The sequence below is a fragment of the Erythrolamprus reginae genome, chromosome 1 (genome assembly GCF_031021105.1).
Source record: "Erythrolamprus reginae isolate rEryReg1 chromosome 1, rEryReg1.hap1, whole genome shotgun sequence".
In the NCBI taxonomy this organism is placed as follows: Eukaryota; Metazoa; Chordata; class Lepidosauria; order Squamata; family Dipsadidae; genus Erythrolamprus; species Erythrolamprus reginae.
Window position 1 is genome coordinate 119809121 of NC_091950.1, and position 20986 is coordinate 119830106.

The 20986-nt window shown below is 40.6% G+C and overlaps 1 protein-coding gene across 6 annotated transcripts in view; it reads right to left on the reverse strand.

Annotated features, from left to right (window-relative positions):
• MICAL2 (microtubule associated monooxygenase, calponin and LIM domain containing 2) overlaps positions 1–20986 on the reverse strand; it is a 155085-nt gene that overhangs the window by 22648 nt on the left and 111451 nt on the right. For 3 of the 6 annotated variants that reach the window (XM_070762985.1, XM_070762950.1, XM_070763004.1), the window contains 5 exons: positions 19158–19341; positions 18304–18479; positions 14983–15060; positions 6851–6945; positions 533–1796 (listed from right to left, as the gene is read on the reverse strand). In XM_070762985.1, the coding sequence (XP_070619086.1) occupies positions 533–1796; positions 6851–6945; positions 14983–15060; positions 18304–18479; positions 19158–19341 (1797 nt within the window). Of the gene's footprint in view, positions 1–532; positions 1797–6850; positions 6946–14982; positions 15091–18303; positions 18480–19157; positions 19342–20986 lie in introns of all 6 variants that reach the window. The other 3 variants (XM_070762975.1, XM_070762967.1, XM_070762958.1) reach the window with 2 other exon arrangements.

A 20986-nucleotide genomic window follows, 5' to 3' on the forward strand; every position in this document is an offset into this window, starting at 1 on the left:
CCCCAAACTTTTGGGATACCAGGGACCGGTTCCTTGGAGAGAGGTTTTTCTACGGACCAGAGTGGGCATGGGTTTTTTTCTAGTCTGCATCGAACGGATGGGACTTAGCTTGTTTGCAAGCCTAGTTTCTGGCATGCTGCAAACCAGTGCCGGTCTATGGATTGGTGGTTGGAGACCCCTGTTAATATATCACTTTACAGTGCTTTACAGCCCTCTCTAAGCAGCTTCCAAAGTCAGCATCTTGCACCCAACAATCTAGGTCCTCATTTTACCGACCTTGGAAGACTGAGTCAACCTTGAGCTGTCCAGAATCAAATTGATGGAAGTCATCAGAAATAGCCTGCGTTCTAACCACTGCCCCACCACGGCTCTTCTAAAGAACATTCTAAAGCATCCTGGCTTAAAAATCAAGAATCTCTTTCACAGGGAAAATTGGAGGACAGATTTATGGTAGCATAATAAAATACAGCATATGTTTCAAATGAATAATATGTCGTCCTTAATTTAAAATATTTTTAAATAGCATGCTTACCCAAATATTCTCCTTTGGAAGAATCACTTAGTACTTGATCAACATCAAAGATGGTAGTAGGAGCCACAGCTGGCATTAACAAAGAGCTTTTAATGCTGTCATCTTCTTTATTCCTCAAATTGCTGAACAGATTCCACACATTGTTCCTCTGAACTGGACCATCTAGTGTAGCATTATCACTTTTCTTTTTGTACCTCAAAGATGGATGCAGCATGTTCTTTTCTTTAAAATCAACATATGATTTCCGAGCATTTTCTTTAAGGGTGAATCTTTCTAAAAGTGTGGGAACATCAACTTTATTAGAGTAAGAATGTCTACGGTGCCTACCGCTGGGTGATGTTAGATGCACATCAAATTTTGGATAATATGAGCTTTTATCATCATACTGAAAATCTTCAATTGAACCAGAAAAGCTAGAAATAACTGAACTCCGAGGCTCAATGCCCTGTTCTGTAGTATTCAACATAAATAACTCTTGCATTTTTGCACTGGAGTCTTCCTGAAACCTAGTGTTTTTCAGATTTTCAGGATGAGCCAGGTTTTGAGAATAATTAAAGGTATTTTCCAGTGGAGGTTTGGTATGCACATCCTGACTTTTTTCCATACCTTCTAATATGGATTTTCTGATGACATTAGCCATTAACTTCAGTGACAGTCTAGGCTGAGTAGCAATGGGACATTTATCAACATATTTTGGCAAAAGGCTATCTGAGAATTCAGAAGACCCAGCATAACTAAGTTGCTTTGAAATGTGTTCATCTCTACTAAAATATGGATTCTTTGGCCCTGGAATTCCTTGGACCTGGTGAGCAGTTCTTGTCCCTTCTGGTTGAGAATTCGTCAGTGTACGGGTTAACTTCCTCATAATTTTACTTTTAGCTTTGTTTAAGGGTTTGTCTTGCTGTTCCTTGGCAGGCACAGAAGCAATTTTATCTCCTTCATCAAGGTTAATGGAGGATGTATCTGAGTTTTTTGTAAACAGTCTTGAAGTCAGTTGCTGACTGTTTACTGCCTCATTTCCTAAATATTGTTCATCAGTACCACAGTGGTTGACACCAGGTTTAAGAGAACTGGGAATGGTAGTCCAATCAGCATGAGAAAGGGATTCACTATGTGCCACTGGATAGCTACCTACGCAGCAGCGATGAGGAACATAGAAAGGAATTTGTCCAGGTTCATTGGTGTTTTTTTCTCTGGAGTGAAATTCTGGACTGTGAGGCTGGAAATGTGCTTTAGTTTCTGGAATGTTGTTGGGATATGTCAGCTGTAAGGAATGCATAAAAAGATTATTTTTAGAGGAAAAATGTAGCTCCTCAGCCATGCTTCTATCTGGGGAGGATTTTCAAAGAAATCAGTTCTAAAAATGCACATATAAATATCAAGGCATCAGAGAGAGCTGAAAACTGTTGAAAAGATGAAGATCATTCCAATAAAAACAGCAAATGAACAGTGTTGATGGTAATGGTAGCCAAGATCCTCTGAGAGCAATAAAAATATTTGTGTAGTTGTAATTGTAGGCGTCTTTATTTGCAATAGGCTGCCTCATAGCTAGACAACACACAGCCCTCCTAATTGTGTCTTCCAACTATACCTCATTATTAAGAGATGCTTATTCCTCAACAGCATGGCTCAACAAACACACTTCTCTAAGTGAAAAGCTGCCCTACATTGGATGGATGGATCGAGGGAGGGATGAATAGATGGAGGGATCTTAGCAATTTTCTGTTGCCCTTAGCTACAAAGGTCTGAAACAAGAATCTCCAGCCAAATTGAAGAAGGAACAAGAACTGTGAATTATGCAGTGTAGTTGAATAATCAACAGCATCTCTTTGACCCTGACTGGATTAATGGTCAGATGCAATTTAGGCCACAACTTTCATTTTTTTATAAATTGATTAGAAGGTTTAAACTCCATAACTTAGATTCAAAAACTCTTCCCAGTACACAGTGTGTTTCTGTTTGAACTTTGGAAATAGAGGAAACCTAGCAGTGAAATGGAGGGCAGAGAGGAATCGCCACTAATTTCCACACCGGTTCCTTCTAAATTTTTGCTTTGTTGCTTTTCTTAATAGGATCCCTAAGATATACACCTCAGCAAATATAACTATGGCAGAAAAGAGATTACATGTATTGTTTTCTTCCTGCTATAAAAAATCTACAGCAAGTTAGACATTTATGGACAAAAATACATTTATGTTTCCAATCTGCTTTTTCATTTCTGGACTAACCATTCATATGAATCCTCATAACCAGAGATCTATTCCTCCTGGTTCGGACCAGTTTGTCTGAACCAATAGCAAACTGTTGGTGACATCAGTGGAAGAAAAGATACTTTAACATAGAGTGTTTCCCTATTTTTGCTATCTTATTGGATGGTTATATGTAGGCGCTATTGAAGGAGATAATGAAATGTGGGATGTGATTAACTCTGTTCCTATATCCATTTTAATAAATGATCATAGGGAAACATAACAGATGCCGTTTCCTGCCTGGGAATGTTTTGCAAAGCAGGAAATATAAAAATATGTAAAGAATTAAAGTTATAATTAGATATGAGACATGAATTGGCAGTAGCTCCACTTAAAGTCAATTTGACCCTCATTTTCAAGAAAATTAAAAGTTTATTAATTACGTCCTTATAAAAGCAGAATTCATGTTAAACATAATATGTTACCACACTATTGAAAAAGGATATAATGTATGTTTTTTTTATTAACTGAAAAATGTAGCTGACTTTTTTATTAATTTTTTTCATGATTTTTATATTTTCAGTAGATTTATTTTACCTACAAATGTGTTATACAAATTCTGAAACAACTATCAGGAATTCTAGTTGCAGAAAATTCTGTGAAAAAACTTAGACTGTTCCATCTCCAAGTAACAACTTGAAAATGTTCTATTTGAATTTTTTGTTAATATTTAATTTTTTCCCCTGTGATGAAAGAAAATGGCTTTCAAATAGACACTACAGCTTGGCTTGTTAATCCCGGTACAGTTGGCAAAATCAGAAGCTATTAACAGTGTGCAGAATTTTTCCAAAGGTCATTTTTAGAAAAATTATCAGACAATATAATCATGCCTTTCCTGGAGTTGAGACATGGAAGAAAGCAACGTCATCCTGTTTTTGTGCATTTTTTTTCACAGTCTGCTCACCCTGAGTGCATCTTTGTGAATGAAAACAAAACAGAACAAAAGCAGGTTTGTTATCCTGCTGTTTGTCGGAAACCTTCTTGGAAAGGTGCCAAACTGAAGCGGAACACTTTTGCTTTGGGGGAGAAGGGTGGTGGTGAAGAATCCATCAACTATCAATCCTAGGTCTAGAAAGCTTAAAACTATGTCACCTAAAACACGATCTAAGTATTGCCCACAAGATCATATGCTGCAACGTTCTACCTGTCAATGACTATTTCAGCTTCAATTGCAACAACACAAGAGCACGCAACAGATTCAAACTTAATATTAACCGCTTCAAACTTGACTGTAAAAAATATGACTTCAGCAACCGAGTTGTTGAAGTGTGGAACTAATTACCTGACTCAGTAGTGTCAACCCCTAACCCCAAACATTTTTCCCCTAGACTATCCACGATTGACCTCTCCAGGTTCCTTAGAGGTCAGTAAGGGGTGTGCATAAGTGCACCAGTGTGCCTTCCGTCCCCTGTCCAATTGTCTCTCCTTATCTCATTTATCTTTTTTTCCTTTCAAATATGTTCACCTATACTTTTATATCTTTTCTTCTATTTTTTTCTTTACTTATATTATTACATATCTTTCTCTTCAATGTGTATTATGTATTTGACAAAATAAATAAATAAATAAATAAATAAACTACTGTTCCAAATATTTGGAAATGAACAGCTGGAAACGGGAAAATGTGTACATGTATACGGTGGTCAGCTGATTTTTGGCTCACACAAGGGTTCTTGGAGAGTGTTTTTGGCTTCCAGAGAGCATCCAGGGGGATGGAGGAGGCATATTTACCTTCCCCCAGCACCAGGGAAGCTTTTGGAGCCTGGAGAGGGCGAAACATGAGCCTACTGGGCCCACCAGAAGTTGAGGAACAGGCCATTTCTGGCTCCCAGAGGGTCTCCAGGGTGCAGGGGTAGCTGTTTTCGCTCTGCCCAGGCATTGAATTATGGGTTTGGGCACTCGCACATGTGCAATAGCGCACATCTGCGCTTTTTCAGCACCCGAGGAAAAAAAGGTTCACCATCACTGATATAGAGTCTCTTGCCTGAGCAGAGGATTCAACTACAAGACTTCCAAGGTTCTTTCCAAGTCTATTATTCTTATTATTTATTATTTATTATTTATTATTTATTATTTATTATTTATTATTTATTATTTATTATTTATTATTTATTATTTATTATTTATTATTTATTATTTATTATTTATTATTTATTATTTATTATTTATTATTTATTATTTATTATTTATTATTTATTATTTATTATTTATTATTTATTATTTATTATTTATTATTTATTATTTATTATTTATTATTTATTATTTTTATTTATTATTTTTATGTATTATGTATTATGTATTATGTATTATGTATTATGTATTATGTATTATGTATTATGTATTATGTATTATGTATTATTTATTATTTATTATTTATTATTTATTATTTATTATTTATTATTTATTATTTATTATTTATTATTTATTATTTATTATTTATTATTTATTATTTATTATTTATTATTTATTATTTATTATTTATTATTTATTATTTATTATTTATTATTTATTATTTTTATTTATTATTTATTATTTTTATTTATTATTTATTATTTTTATTTATTTATTTATTATTTTTATTTATTTATTTATTTAACCCAATACGCAATAATATACAATGAAGCTTATAGAGATATAGGAGAGAAGATATATGAGATATAGGAGAGACTATAGGACAGGGGACGGAAGGCACTCTATCTGACAGGGTTAGAGATACGGGGCTGAGAAGAGATTCTGCCTCACTGGAACTCAAAACAGTATTCAGGCTCTTGCAGGATAAAAGGCTTTAAATTTTCAGGAAAGAAGGGCCTGGATCCCTGAAGGCCAAGAGCAGATGCACCCTTCAAGAAGTTAATAGAAGAGCCTTAGAAGTTAATTACTCACTCTACAAGCAATAAAAACAAATGTGTGCTGGGGGACTGATTGACGTATGAAGTGTCTCTGTTTGCTAACATCAAAACTCAGGGATGTAGGAGGACAATTTCCACAACAGTAATAGAAAAAACAATGTAGAATACAAATCTAATAATTAAAACTAAAAACCCAAACATGCACACAACATACCATACATAAATAATATAGACCTGGGGAAGTTATATCAGTTCCCCCATGTCTGACGACAGAGGTGGGTTTTAAGGAGTTTAAGAAAGGCAAGGAGGGTGGGGCAGTTCTAATCTCAGGGGGGAGCTGGTTCCAGAGGGTCGGGGCCACCACAGAGAAGGCTCTTCCCCTGGGACCTGCCAAACGACATTGTTTAGTCAATGGGACCCGGAGAAGGCCAACTCTGTGGGACCTAATCGGTCGCTGTGATTCGTGCGGCAGAAGGCGGTCCCGGAGATATTCTGGTCCGATGCCATGATGCCATACATGCTAATTCATGTATGACAAACAATACTGCAAAGAATAGTCATTTCCCCTTTCCAATATTCAGATTTCAATATCTTAAATGCACTGATACCTTTATTTAGTGGCATAGTGCAAATGTTGTAACATAGACTGAAGCCTTCTGAATGTCAAATCTATCTCACTGTGTTTTAACATTGTTCCCTTAAATATTAAACAATGTATGTTAGGTAAAGGTGTTGGTTGTCACCTTTAAAGCCCTAAATGGCTCAGGGCCAAGCTATTTATGGGACCGCCTCCTCCCTCATACCTCACTGCGGCCAGTAAGGGCCCACAGAATTGGCCTTCTCCAGGTCCCATCCGCCAAACAATGTCAGCTGGCGGGACCTCGGGGAAGAGCCTTCTGTGTGGTGGCTCCGACCCTTTGGAACCAACTGCCTCCCGAGATCCACATTATCTCCACCCTACCAGAGATAAGACCTGGCTTTTCCGGCAGGCCTGGAATTAGGCGAATTGTAAGTATGTATGTTTTTTATATTGTTGTTATTATTGATTTTTATTATTAGAGTTTAACTGGTTTTATTGTTGTTGTATTTATTCCAATTGTTAGCCACTCAGAGTCCTTTTGGCGTGAGCGGCATATAAATACAATAAATAAATAAATAACTAATAATAATAATGATACAGCAAGTTCAAAACAGTGTGCTGCCCTTTTTTGGTCACCTACCTCTGTCTTAAAGCAACCCTCCTCAAAATCTTGTTGAAGACTGGCAGAAGTATCCTTCAAAGATGGTCCACTTCTCTTGTACAAAAGAGGAAAATCTATAAAAGGACAAATGAGTTGTTAAGTTAAAATGATGGTGGTGGACAATTCTACTAAGTATGTTTACTTTAAAGAAGAGAAGACCAAGGCCTTCAAAGACTTGAAGAGTTGTCAGAGGGAAGAGATTATGGATTTATTCTTTAGGGATCCCTAAATGAAACGGATAGCTAGAAGGCTTACAGAAGGAGATCCCATTCAAAAGAAGGAAGAATCTCCTAACTGTGAGAACTGTTATTAAGTAGTGGGACAGTAACGGGTATTCCATCACCACGATTTTAAGCAAACAGACAGGTTTTTTTGTCTTGGAAGGGATGAGAATACCTCTCTTGGGCAAGGGATTGCACTAGAAGACTTCTGATACTACTGTACTAGAGTTGTGTTGGGAGCAGTACTGTATTGGGTTGCAAGCAAGTACGGGCCACACTGGGTACCGGTAGTGAAAATGGATCTGTGCATGCAGATCTGGGTCGCTGGCGTGCATGTGTGCACACTGCAGCAAGATTTTGTTTCTACACATGCACCGAAAGCAAAATCTCACGAGAGGATGCGTGCACGTCAGATTTCGGCACATGTAAGATTTCAACTCATGCACAGAAGCCAAAAAAATCACCAAAATCTCTCTCCTGGGTGCGTCCATTCACAAGATTTTGCTTCCTGCCCATGCGCAGAAGCAAAATATTGCTGGGGCGCATGCACGTGTATGCTGGCACCATGGAGCTGAGCACCCATTGTACTGGTAGCAGTGGTAAACAGCAACCCCCGCCTGGTTGGGAGCACTGAAGTGCTTCTGGGTTGAAATAATTGAATGGTGACATTTCAATTGCCTGCGGGATGTCCATTAAAGTGGTACCCATTTATCTACTTGTGATCACGCCCTTTCAAACTGTAGGACTGCCAGGAGGTGGACCACGTGGCAGGAGCTCATCCCGTCCCGAAGCAGCAACTGGGTCTCAAACATGAGCCTGCCAATCCTAAGCACAGCATCCTAAGCTAATGAGCCACCATGCTCCTACAAGACCTCTGATGATTTTATGATTATGATTATTCCCTTAGCTTCGAAATGTGCAGCAGAGTGCATATTGGCTATGCATATTGCCTTTTTAAGAGACATGGATATTTCACGGAAAAAACCTCACTCTCTAAAAGGAACAAAAAGTCAGAATTCTGATTTCTCTGTACCTGTTTCTTTAAAACTCAATGCCTAATATGGCTACAGTCCTAACATGATGTCATATGCAGACCATCCACCCACAGTCTAATGGTTGGGCGAAATTATTCTCTCCTATTGTAAATCTACAACAGCCTGTCATGCAGGCATTTATACTGCTTCCTCTCTATATTCCTCTAACCCCGCCTTAAGAATTGTGGAGCAGAATTTTCACTGCTGGCCTGCTTCCCACCAACCTTCAGATTTCTTCACAATGGAATTCAAGGCCGGCAGCTCTTCTCTTTATTGACTGAATGGCTCAGCTCAGCTCCTGGTGGTGCCAATTAAGCTCAGCGGGGGACACAAGTAGCAGCTGTCAAAGACTTGTTGTCGTTTCCCCCCTCCCTCCACCATCATCCAGTAATGGTGGAAATGTTTTGTTCTCTGCAACATGGGAAGCAATGGACCCTTCACCCTTTCAACAGGAATTCTTGGCTATACATACTGTAGTATGACTTATACTTTTCTTTTTGTTAGTGGAATAGTAAATGCCAAAAATATTTGTTCAGATTTGGATGCATGCAAGGGTTGTACTGCTTTTTGAAGCAAGTGACATCATTTCAACTGAAGCCTGCCCAAATTATCTCTCCACCCCTTTGTCTCTTGTTTTTATCTTGTCATATACTTGAAGAATATCCTCAGGTTCAGTATTCCAGGTGTGTCTTTAATATATTCAATACGTGTGGAAGAAATCGAAAGAAAATGGGGCTAAATGGTTGCCTTCCGTAAACTCCTTAAAACCCACCTTTGCCATCAGGCATGGGGAAACTAAAACACCTCCCCCAGGCATGTACAATTTATGCATGGTATGTTTTTGTGTGTGTGTGTTAGTATATTGGGATTCTTTTTAAACTTTTTAAATATTTAAATTTATTTGGATTTGTTACGATTTGTTGTGTCTTGTTGTGAGCCGCCCCGAGTCTGCGGAGAGGGGCGGCATACAAATCTAAATAATAAATAAAAATAAATAAATATGATGAATATGATGAATATATCCCCATTCAAACTAGTTTGTAACAACAAGGTGTGCACAACAATTCCATTTTCAAGTGCCCCCTACACCTATGAACATCATGTAATCTATGCAACATACATAAATCTGAAATCTTTAAAGGTACAATTGTCTAAATTGAGAGCCAACATTCAGCACATTGAAAGGCACATTACAAAAAAAAAGATAAAAATGCAAGTAGGATCAGAGAAAGCCGAACCTAGTTATCTGTTAATTTATATATAGCTAAACTTACATATAGTGCATAAGCCATATCTTTAACAATTTGCTTCTTTTATGTAGGCTTTGAGGATAGTTCCCAACCTCATCCAAATTTAAAGAGAATAATACGGATTGTACTTCCAAAAATTAAAAAGAGTAACATTCAAATATTAAAACGATGTATTTTGAAATTCTAGAACTCTTACCATTGGGATTTCTGGTTTTCACCCAAATAGAATATAATCATTGAGTTGGGCAGAATATGTTAATCGTAGGTAACAATTCATTCTAGTAAATAGATTAGCTTGAACATGTTAACATTCAATACCTTCTTCCCACAAGCTTTTAGCTCCCTCTGGAGATGCCTCATCAAACACACAGGGGGAATTTTAAAAAATACAAAACGACAGCAGAATTAATAAGCAGCATTTTAAACACAGACTTAATTGAGAAGAACAAATTAAAAATGAGGTGGCGGTAGTTTTGCCACCTGCCCCTCTCTCCTTTGTAAAAGAATTAAGATTTTTGCAAATTGTTTATTCGTTAGTTTATGTGCTAATTGGACAGCTAGGGCAAACATGGCTTTTTATATCCAAATGTAATACAAAAATGTAATCAAAGGCACTGTTACCAATAAAGGAAAATATTTGTAGATACAAATAAAGGCAATATTATTCATTATTTGTGGAATTGCCTTAAAGTGCATGGTGAATTCAAGAATAAGCTGCATGTCAGAACATTTTGTATGATGTCAACAGTGAAGGGCTACCAAAAATTTTACTACTACACTGTGGGCGTGGCTTATGCAAGATGCCCTGCATTTTCTTTCAACGTCTTTCAGTGCAAAATGGGTGATCTAGGGTAGAAATTCATTTTCTCTACCCCACTGCGTTTCCCCCCCACCGTCCAGGCAGTAGCCCACCGCTGGATGTCAAAAGCTGGGCTCGCCTGCCAGAGCAAAGCATTGGCCTCTGGTGGAAAATGTTTGATGATGGGAGGGCAGTGGAAAATGAAGCAGGGTCATAATTCAGAAATGGTGACTGCTTGCTCATATGGGACCATTTGACGTAAGAATGGAGTGGCATGCCCTCCTTCCCCAACCTGAGCTCTGGAGTGCTTTAAAAATGTAAGTGCGCAATAGGTGACAAGGCTGGGAGAGACCTGATGGGGTGGAATACAGGCCCAGACTTGCAGGGCCCCTGAGAGACTGGAAGCGGAGCACAGGTGGGTAGGGCCTGCACTAAGCCTCCCAGGGGCCTCTGAAACACCTGTGCTCCACTTAATGACCTGCACATTTGTTTAACCATCCAAACAACTTTTAACATCTCCCTGCATTTAGCAGCTATCCAACTGTAATGTGCAAGATCTATCCCAGTTGAGACAGGGACAGAGGTAGGTTCCTGCTGGTTTGGACCTGTTCCAGTGAAGGTCTGCAAAAAAAAAATTTACTACCAAATTGTGGGCATGGCTTATTTTGTGGGTGTGGCTTGTCGGCCATGTGACCAGGTGGGCTTGACGATCATGTCACCAGGGTGTGGCTTAAAGGTCATGTGACTGGCTTAAAGGTGGCCAACTTGACTTCACTCACATCAAGGGTGACATAGAAGTCTGAATGAATGAATGAATGAATGAATGAATGAATGGGACAGAGAAGAGAGATCATTGGGCAGGAGCCACAGAAGGAGGAGGGTGGTGGCTCTTCTTCACCCTTGCCTGGAGAAGGATACTCTCAAGGCAACTCTCCACCCTAACCCAGAGGTGGTCGAGGTTCTCACCCTTGGGCAACAGCTCTGCCTCCTCCCTTCCTCAAGCCCAGCAAAGAAGCTAGCTCTTCCTGCCAGATCCACCCAAGAAAGGGGGGGGGCTAGCTCAGCCGAGCTGCTTCTCCCCGAGCTAGAAGAAGGAGAGAGAGAGAGAAGAAAGAAAGGGATAGAGAATGAAAGAGGAAGAAAGTAAGAAAGTGTGTGTGCGTGTATGTGTGTATTTGAGAGAAAGAGATAGAAAAGACAGAGGGGGAGGGAAGGAAGGAAGAAACGAAGGAACAAAGGAAAGAAGGAAGGAGATAGAAAACTATGCTATTATTTTTAATTGTTCCATTATTTATCATGTGTTAATATTTTACATTGTCCCTACACCTAGGAGTGATTTCTTTTGCCCAGGGCTACGACATATTTTTCAGGCATTTACATGCATTCAATGTCCGAAGCATAAATAAGTGTGTGTTTATTTTATACATCAGGTTGCATAAGTCCTGCTTAATATGCCATCCCTGGTGTGTGATGTTTTGTATACATGCAGAAAAAGGAGCACTCCTGTGATCTTTGACTTCTAGGGCTTGCTGTCAAACATCAGCCATAATCCTAATTACTGTTTTGAAAAATATTTGGGTTGTATTACACGAATGGCTATTTTATATGTGGAATTATTGTGATTGAAATATTTCTGCACCTATATTGTTTCTCATTGTCAGAAAGTTTCTCCTTCGTTTTAAGTTGCTTCTCTCTGTTCAGTTTCCATCCACTGCTTCTTGTTTTGCCTTCTGCTGCTTTGGAACATACATTGACCTTTAAAGCCCTACATGGCAATGGACCAGATTACCTCCGGAACCGCCTGCTACCGCACGAATCCCAGCGACCCATAAGGTCCCACAGAGTTGGCCTTCTCTGGGTCCCGTCGACTAAACAATGTCATTTGGTGGGCCCCAGGGAAAGAGCCTTCTCTGTGGCGGCCCTGGCCCTCTGGAACCAACTCCCCCCAGAGATTAGAACTGCCCCCACCCTCCATGTCTTTCGTAAACTACTCAAGACTCATTTATACCACCAGGCATGGGGGAGTTGAGATAGCTCTTCCCCCTAGGCCTTTACAAGTTATGCATGGTATGTTTGTGTGTATGTTTGGTTTTATAATAGGGGTTTTTAGTTGTTTTTTATTATTGGATTGTACATGTTGTGTTTATTATTGTTGTTAGCCGCCCCGAGTCTGCGGAGAGGGGTGGCATACAAATCCAATAAATTATTATTATTATTATTAAATTATTGCCCCCACCCCTCTTTCTGGCAGTCCCTTAAAAGACTGTTACCTATTATATACTCTTGGGCAAAGCATGTGAGCCATTTCCTCCTTTCAGTGGTCCATGAAACTACATACATGTTCTATACAAGTCTTTGGAGAGGAGCGGTATATAAATTTAATAAATAATAATAATATTGATAATAAAGTTAAAAAAGGTGAACCACATTTTTACAGAACTATAGATATGTTCAGACTGGGTGTGTCAAGGAATGGTTGGGAGGGGAGGGGCCAGGTGAGGTACCCTTTGATGTAAGTGACATTGAGTTGGCCACACCCACCCAGTCACATGACCATAAAGCCACACCCACACCGCATGAGCACGAAACCACACCCCAAAAATGAGCCACACCCACAGAACCGGTAGTAAAAAAATTAGAACTCACCCCTGGACAGGGACTACCTGTACTGTCTGCGTAATCTAGGTTGCTAGATTAGTCCCACAGGACTGGGCGGCATATAAATTAAATTTTCAGATACAAGGATAGCTACTCCTCCCCTTGGTAGTACCATATCAAAAATCTAAGTATCAGTCCTGAGCCTTCTACACCATTCTTCAAAAGGGGAAATAGACTTTTTTGTCTCAACTTTGCCTTAAGCAAAACATGTTTCCAGCCAGCCTTTTCTGAGAAGTCCAAGATGCTAAAGATGATACAAATTTTTTTCAGCAGTAAGAATGGAACTTAAAAGAGCTGAGATGGATCAGCCCAAATATGTGATTTTCAGGCCAATTGGACTATGCTGTGTTCTGTGGAGGAAAATGAAGAAATCTCCCATCTGAGGGTAACATAAATGAATGTACAATGTACTTTCAATGTAAAGATTCATTCACAATGCTTTCGCAGCACTGTGAATGGGCTCAAATGCTTGCTTTGTTGATGGAGGCTTGGGAACCACTGAAAATATATCATTTATAATACAGTAATACCTCGTCTTACGAACTTAATTGGTTCCGGAAGTAGGTTCGTAAGGCGAAAAGTTCGTAAGACGAAACATTGTTTCCCATAGGAAACAATGTAAAAGTGATTAATGCATGCAAAAAGAAAAAAAATAGCAAAATGGCGCTCCACTGGGTGCCGCCGCCCGGCTGTCACCTTCTGAAACAGCCGGGGGGCTTCTTGGCGTTCTTCCAAACGCCGAACCCGGAAGTTCGGGTTCAGGTTCAGGTTCGGGAGAACGCCGAGAAGCCCACCGGCTGTTTTAAAAGGTGACAGCCAGGGGGCGACGCCCAGCAGAGCGCCATTTTGCGATCTGCGATGGGTTTGTAAGCCGAAAAAAGTTTGTAAGAAGAGGCAAAAAATTTCCGAACCCCGGGTTCCTATCACGAGGGGTTCGTATCACGAGGGGTTCATATCACGAGGTACCACTGTATATCAAAGAGTCTGTTGGTCCTAGTTTCTACAGTAAAGCTTATACATGGTTCTTGCTAGGTTAGACTTATGCCCAATTATTAAGAATACATTGAAAAGAGACAGGAAGAGAAATAAAGCAAATCAAGAAGACCCACGTTAGTTATCCAGTGCAACAATACTACAAAATTCACATTGTAGGTCCAAAGTCCATATTTTGTGGTGCTCATGTCTTTGAAACTCTGAGGAGGAAAAACTGCTTTATGAATAGCCAGCAGGAACCAGGAAGCAAAATATTGTGGAAGCAAAATTATGTGGTTTCCCCATATATCTTCTCTTATATCAAAGCCATTTCCTTAAAAGTAATTATAATCAAGTCATAGGATTAGGTGGACATTACAGGTAGTTCTTGACTTACAACCATCTTTTTATCACCAAAAAAGTGACTTACAACTTGTCTTCACACTTATAACTGCTGATGCAGCAGCCCCATGGTCATTTGAATAAAGTTTGGGTGCTTGGCAATGTATATTGCAGAATCAGTTGTAGAATCCCAGGCGATCATGGTTTGTGACCTTCCCAGCTGAATTGGGACAAGCTCACTCAATGGGGGAAGCTGGGTTCAGTTAACAAGCTGTGTGATTCAATCTCGATTTCATTGAGGGCTGCATCAGGGTTGTGTTTGATCCTGGGGGGGAAGAGTGGGTGTGGCCAGAGTGGGCATGGCCAGCTCAATGTCATTCATGTCAGGGGTACCTGTGGCAGTCCAAGTGCTCTGCCAGTGCTCCTGAGCTCTGTTTATGCTGGCACTGGCTTCCTGCAACCCTCTGCCAGTGAAATTGGAGCTTGTGCGGCCCTCCTGGGCTCTGTTTTTGCTGGCAGAGGGTTGCAGGAGGCCAGCACAGCTGGAAACAGAGCTCAGCTGCCCATTTTGGCTAGTAAAGGCACTGTGGGCTGGTCCTTCACTGTTTCCAGAGTGGCCCTATGGGTCTGTTCTAAGCACCCCATAGGCTGCATCTTGCCCTGGGCCTTCAGTTTGACATCCCTGACTTCATACCTGCAGTGATTGGATTGACATCTGTAGCACAAAGGTTGTAAAATTGGTGTAAATGAAAACTCAACACAAATGAAATCATTTAGGGAAGAAGGTAGCTAAAGGAGTAATTGCTTTAGATGGTTTAGTCAGATTATATCTTACTTGATTGAATTTTCTTTTTCCAGTTCTGATATTTTTTTGATGAAGGAGAGTCACGAAGACTGTAGGCTCGTTGTAATGCTAGAGAGGAAAGATAGGGGGGAGAAACAGCTACAAAAGGTGTTTGTTAAAACACAGGAAGTTCCAAACCTTGACAATAAGCACAGTGAGATTTTAAATTTGAATTTGTTTTGCTTGGATATGTGTCTTGGAGTTATTCCATAACTGGAGCGGAAAAATTGACATCCTACCCCTCCTTATCATCCACATTTGACAAAACCAGCTGTAGTTGATAGCAATAAAAAATTCAGTCAAGTCTTCTTCACAGAACAGTTCCCTCAAGAAGTTCACATTTCAAGTAGAAGAGTTCAAAATTACAATTTTTCTAAGGCAATGACACCTCACAGTTTCAAGTGGACAGATAAATATTTAAATATCAGCCACTAGGGGGCAATGTTCTCCAACCTGTTTTCCCCTTAGAAAGGCCATGGCTCAGTTGTTTCATTCTTAATTTATTCCATTTTTGTACAATTGTATAGCACATCAGAACTCATTTATGCCCAATTGTTTTTATATCTCTATTGTTTCTCTTGCCTGTGGGGGTTCCCTCCCCCCACACACATACTCCAAAATGAGGGAGAAAATGAAACATTTGTTTTTCATTGGTCGAAGTTACATAATCCTCACAACTGACTTCAAGGGGAAAAAATCCTAGCAAACAATGACGGTGCGAAAAAGAGCAATGTGGGAGATAGAAAGCAAAGGGTAAGGGAGGCCCCAAAGGGGAAATTACTTTATGAACCAGGGAACTCTGTGGATCACTTTGGAAAAAAGCAGTGCAGAAGTCAGTGGTGGCCTACAAGCTGGAACGCTAAATTGCCCTCACCACCGCAGCTCGTAAGTTCTTGCGGGACCAGCGCGATTTTGCTGCTGCACCTGTGGAGGTAGCAAAATCGCACACGGAGCCGGAGGTATAACCTCACCAAAACAAGGGTGCAATTTTGCTATCTTCACAGGTGCAGCAGCAAAATTGGGCTGGTCCCACAAGAACTTATGAGCCTTCGGAGAGGGGCGGCATATAAATCCAATAAATAAATAAATAAATGAGCCACTGTGGGAAGTGCAATTTAGCGGTCCAGCTCATAGCCCATCACTGGCGGAAGCTAAAGTGGTGGGTAGGGTGGTGGCGGCAAGGAGGGGTTATGACTGTGTGTGTTTGTATGTGTAAAACACAATGTGTGGGAGAGGGAGGATGCATGGCTGTTACTCCACGGGAGTGACAGTAGCGGGTTGCTACCGGTTCGGATCAGGATGCCACACCCATAGTGAAAATTGAGCTGTGCATGCAGCTTTGTGTTCCCGCCATGCGCCTGTGCACGCCCAAGCAATATTTCGCTTCTGCGTATGCACAAGAAGCAAAATCTTGTGAGAGGACACATTCGTGTGAGAGATTTCGGTGATCAACTGCACTGATTTACCTAACGAATGGTGGCAAGAAAAGTCATAAAATGAGGCAAATGTCACTTAACCCATGTCTCACTTAGCAACATAAATGTTGGGCTCAATTGTGGTTGTAAGTCAAGGACTACCTGTATTAGGATTAAAAGTAGAGGGCATTAAAATATATTTGTTAAAATATGTAAACAATGGATTTAATCAAGATATTGTTTTACAATTGTATTAGGTATGGAGTGGTTAGAGCAGTGATGGCGAACCTTTTTTTCCTCGGGTGCCGAAAGAATGTGGGAGCGCGCTTTCACACATGCGCGAGTGCCCACACCCATAATTCAATGCCTGGAGAGGGTGAAAATAGCTTCCCCCGCTCCCCGGAGCCCCTCTGGTGGCTGGAAACAGCCTGTTTCCCAACTTCTGGTGAGCCCAGTAGGTTCGTGTTTTGTCCTCCCCAGGCTCCAAAGGCTTCCCTGGAGTTGGGGGAGGGTAAAAGCGCCCTCCCCCATCTCCCCAGAGGCTCTCTGGAAGCCAGAAATGTCCTCCCAGAGCCTCTATACAAGCCAAAAATCAGCTGGCCAGCACACACATGCACGTTGGAGCTGAGCTAGGGCAATGGCTTGCATGCCAGCAGATATGGCTCCGCGTGCCACCTGTGGCACCCATGCCATAGGTTCGCCATCACTGGGTCAGAGCAAACAATCAATTTCTTCTCCTTGAACAATTCTGTAATACAGGAAACTATTTTGAGAAATTTGTAGCGACATGGAGCAGGCCAAGTTAAGAAAGCCAAGCATTTAGAAACAAAATAAAGCTCCATTGTTTTAAAAAGCATACAACAAATGTTGACTGTATGGAAAGCATTCCTTTTCAGAGTTCTATCAGTATTATTTTATATAATGGTATATTTTATAAATATATCAACTCAATTGTCTGCATTATGATTACATTGGATCCAGTTGTTAAGTGGTACTTTATGGTCCTATTATGCATAAATCTTCAGGCCATGGAGTCTACCTTTGGCTTAATTATCTAATGAAAAAAAAAGGAATGAATTTAGAAATGATGGATAAAAAGTGCTTGGGAAAATAGAGAACCCAACTGCATTTTTTCTTTTCTTTTTCAACTCTCTAATTCATTGATGGCAAACTTTTTTTCCTCAGTGCCAAAAGAGGGTGGACTTGAGCTATCGTGCATGCGCTAGTGCCTCCACCCATAATTCAATGCCTGGGCGAGCTTCTCCTGCCCCCTGGAGGCCTTCTGGAGGCTGGAAATGGTCTGTTTCCCAGCCTCTGGTGGGCCCTGTAGCCTCGTGTTTTGCCCTCCTGAGTCTCCAAAGGCTTCCGGGGAGTCAGGGGAGGGTAAAAATGCATTCCCCCTTTCCCCCAAAGGCCCTCTGGAAGCCAAAAACACCCTCCCAGAGCCTCTGTGAAAGCCAAAAATCAGCTGGTCAGCACACACATGCTGAGCTAGAGCAACGTCTCGCATGCCAGCAGATATGGCTCCGCATGCCACCTGTGGCATCCATGCCTTAGGTTTGCCATCACTGCTCTAATTCCTTGATTTGGGATGGAATCAGGGTGACTGAATTGTGTTGAGCATTTATTGGCTGGATGCCCTTCCTGATGCCTACACGGAGTCCACAACAGATATTTTATTTTTGCGTCCTGTTAGAGAAACAACTCTCACTACCTAGGATTGCACTCTCAACCTTCTGAGTGGGAGGAGAGCATCTTCACCTCTAGGCCACCACGCCACTCAATTCAACCTCATTACATCTTCTGAACCTCATAACACTTTGTCAATGGGGATGTCTTGAATTATTTCAGTGCCCTTTGATGGAATCATAGGGATTTGGTGCTTAGAGAAACTTACCACTAGCAGCTTTGGATTTTTCAAGGCGATCATTTCCCTTCTCCAAATTTGTGGAGGGCAGTGGAGATCTCTTTGAAGATGAGAGACAATTCCAGATGGGCTTAGGCAATGGCGACATTTCTTCTGAGGATGCAAAAATGGCTGAGTTTCCAGAAACATCTGACTCTAGTTCTGAGCTAGGAATCCAAGAGTAGAAAGATCTGGTTGTCTTAAGCCTGACCAGCAAGTGGTACAAAACAACTCATCAACAATTTACACATGTATAGTATCTTTCCCCTACTTATGTAATAAGCATCATTGGTTGATTTTGCTACAGGTTTTCTTTTGACAGGTGTTCTATTTGCTAGACATGTGTTCGATTACAAGTGCCATAGCTCCCAGGCAGCAAAAAATGAAAGGAAAAAAAATAGCCTCTCAACTCACATTACTGAAAGCCTATCAAGTTATTGACAGTTCTTCAGAAAGAAAGACCTGGTAATGATGGAACTCAAAGGACAAAGGTTGAAGGAACTCAGTGCAAAGGAAATACAGTATAGACCAGGAAATATAGACTGTATATTTGTATTCTACAAGCTGCTTTCTTGAAAACATCAATAGCTTTTACATACTGTAATCTTGTTGTCAAACCTAATCTGGATTTAATCCCCCACCCCACCTTGTATGACTCAAACTGTGTGGGAGGCAAAGATTTCCTGCCAGTGAATCATGTGCCCACAAGATCTTTGCGCAAGCTGCAAGAATTGAGTGTTCCTGGTATCTCTCGCATCATCTCCTTTATTTACTCTGACAACTGTGTTCTATCATTTCTGGATCAAGTTCATTCAAGGAAGTAAATCTGTATCAGTAATCAATACCTGCTTCCATCACTAGTTACTACGACTTGAACTGCCAGAGGTTTGTGATGAGCTTTCTCTTCTTCTGGGGTTAGTCTGACCAAAGTCCATTCAGAAGAGGCCGAGGAGCTTCTCAAGCCAAGATGAGGGATATTCTTGTACTTCTTCGGACAGATGGATTCATCTACTGGATAGTTGTAATACTCTAGAAAAAAATAAAGGACACAGAAACTTGTCCCACATCAATTTAGAACAATGACATTAATTCATTCAGGATGCTCAAAATATGGAAAAGTCAAGTCAACCATCTTTTCAACACAGTTTATTTGTAGAGGAGGATATGTTTAAAATGAACTCACATGTCTATTGTTTGAAAATATCAATATGAAGGATGTCCTTCAATATGTCCATAATAAATATTCCAATATGTCAATATGTCCAATGATAAATATTTTGCTGGAGTAGCGGGAGCAAAATAGTTGTCCTCACTTCTCTTTCACTTTCTCATGTTGCAGAGAACTGAAAGGTAATAATTAATAGACAAACTATGCCTGAATTGGAATCCTGGGTCTTGTTGCTCCTGCTTCTGGGAACAATGATCAGGCACTCCGTTCTTCCTGATTTGTAGCCTTGGCTATAATGTTCTCCACTTGAGCTGCTTCTGTTACCAGGTAATTTTAGCTGATATCTTTGCTTCCACGCATGCACTAAAGCAAAAAATTGGCAAGAATCGCCGAAATCTCACTCATCCACATGCCCTCACACAAGATTTGGTTTCCGGCACATGTGCAGAAGTTCAATCTTGCACCAACACACATGCACACCGGTCAGTTGGAGCTGCACATGCAGCCCCATTTTCACTACCAGGACTCCATATTTGGGCGTACCAGCTACAACCTTCTACTGGTTACCTTCCCACACCTGCATATTTGTGGAGGAAGGGTCAGAAATCAATATCTCTCATTTATGGTCCTTAGGAACAGTTTTCTTATGGAAAACTCGTAATATATCTTTCCTCCCAGTCTTTAAGAAGTCGGTAAAAACAGAGCTATTTAGAAGAGCCTTCAATAATCATGTTGAATTGGGGGTTAACCAGGGCTGGGCTACTGCTTGGAGGAACACAGTGGGGTCGTGAAAATGGAGCTCCATCCCAGAGCACCCAATTTACACTGAAAGATGTTGAAATAATAATAATAATCCTGCATAAGCCATGCCCACAGTGTGGTAGTAAAAATTTGGTAGCCCATCACTGGAGTTAATCCAATGCAATTATTAATTAATTAGCTAATTATGAGATACCCAATAACAAGATTAATTGTATAAATACATTTGGAGTTCTCTCACCTAAAGACATACCCATTGTTTCACACAGATCTGACTCTAGTTTCTTTTCCCATCCATTTCTCTAAGAAAAGAATCAAAAATAGAACTTGGCTCTGCAAGGCTGTCTGTGAACCAGAGGAGTTCACCATAATGAACAGCTTAACTGCATAAACTGCCTTGGCCATGAATTTCCATTCCCTGCGGTCAAAAAGGCCGACATTCATGGCCATCTGTTGTCCCTGATGGGAACCATGGGGATCAGGATGGATGGATGGCACTGGTCCAGATCCATTTCAACTTCGCACTTTGGGAGAAACTACTAGCAATCTTACAACATGTCACAACCTCTGCACTAGGGATGTACATGGGATAATCTGCAGGTTCCCCCAGAATAAGATTCTCCTGCACAATCAGAATTTAATTTCTGGGCAATGCAGCCAACATGAAGTAACTGAGTCTGACAGGTTGCTATTTATACACTGGCTTCACTGTCTCTGACTCCACTTATGCAAAGCCTCCACTGAGAT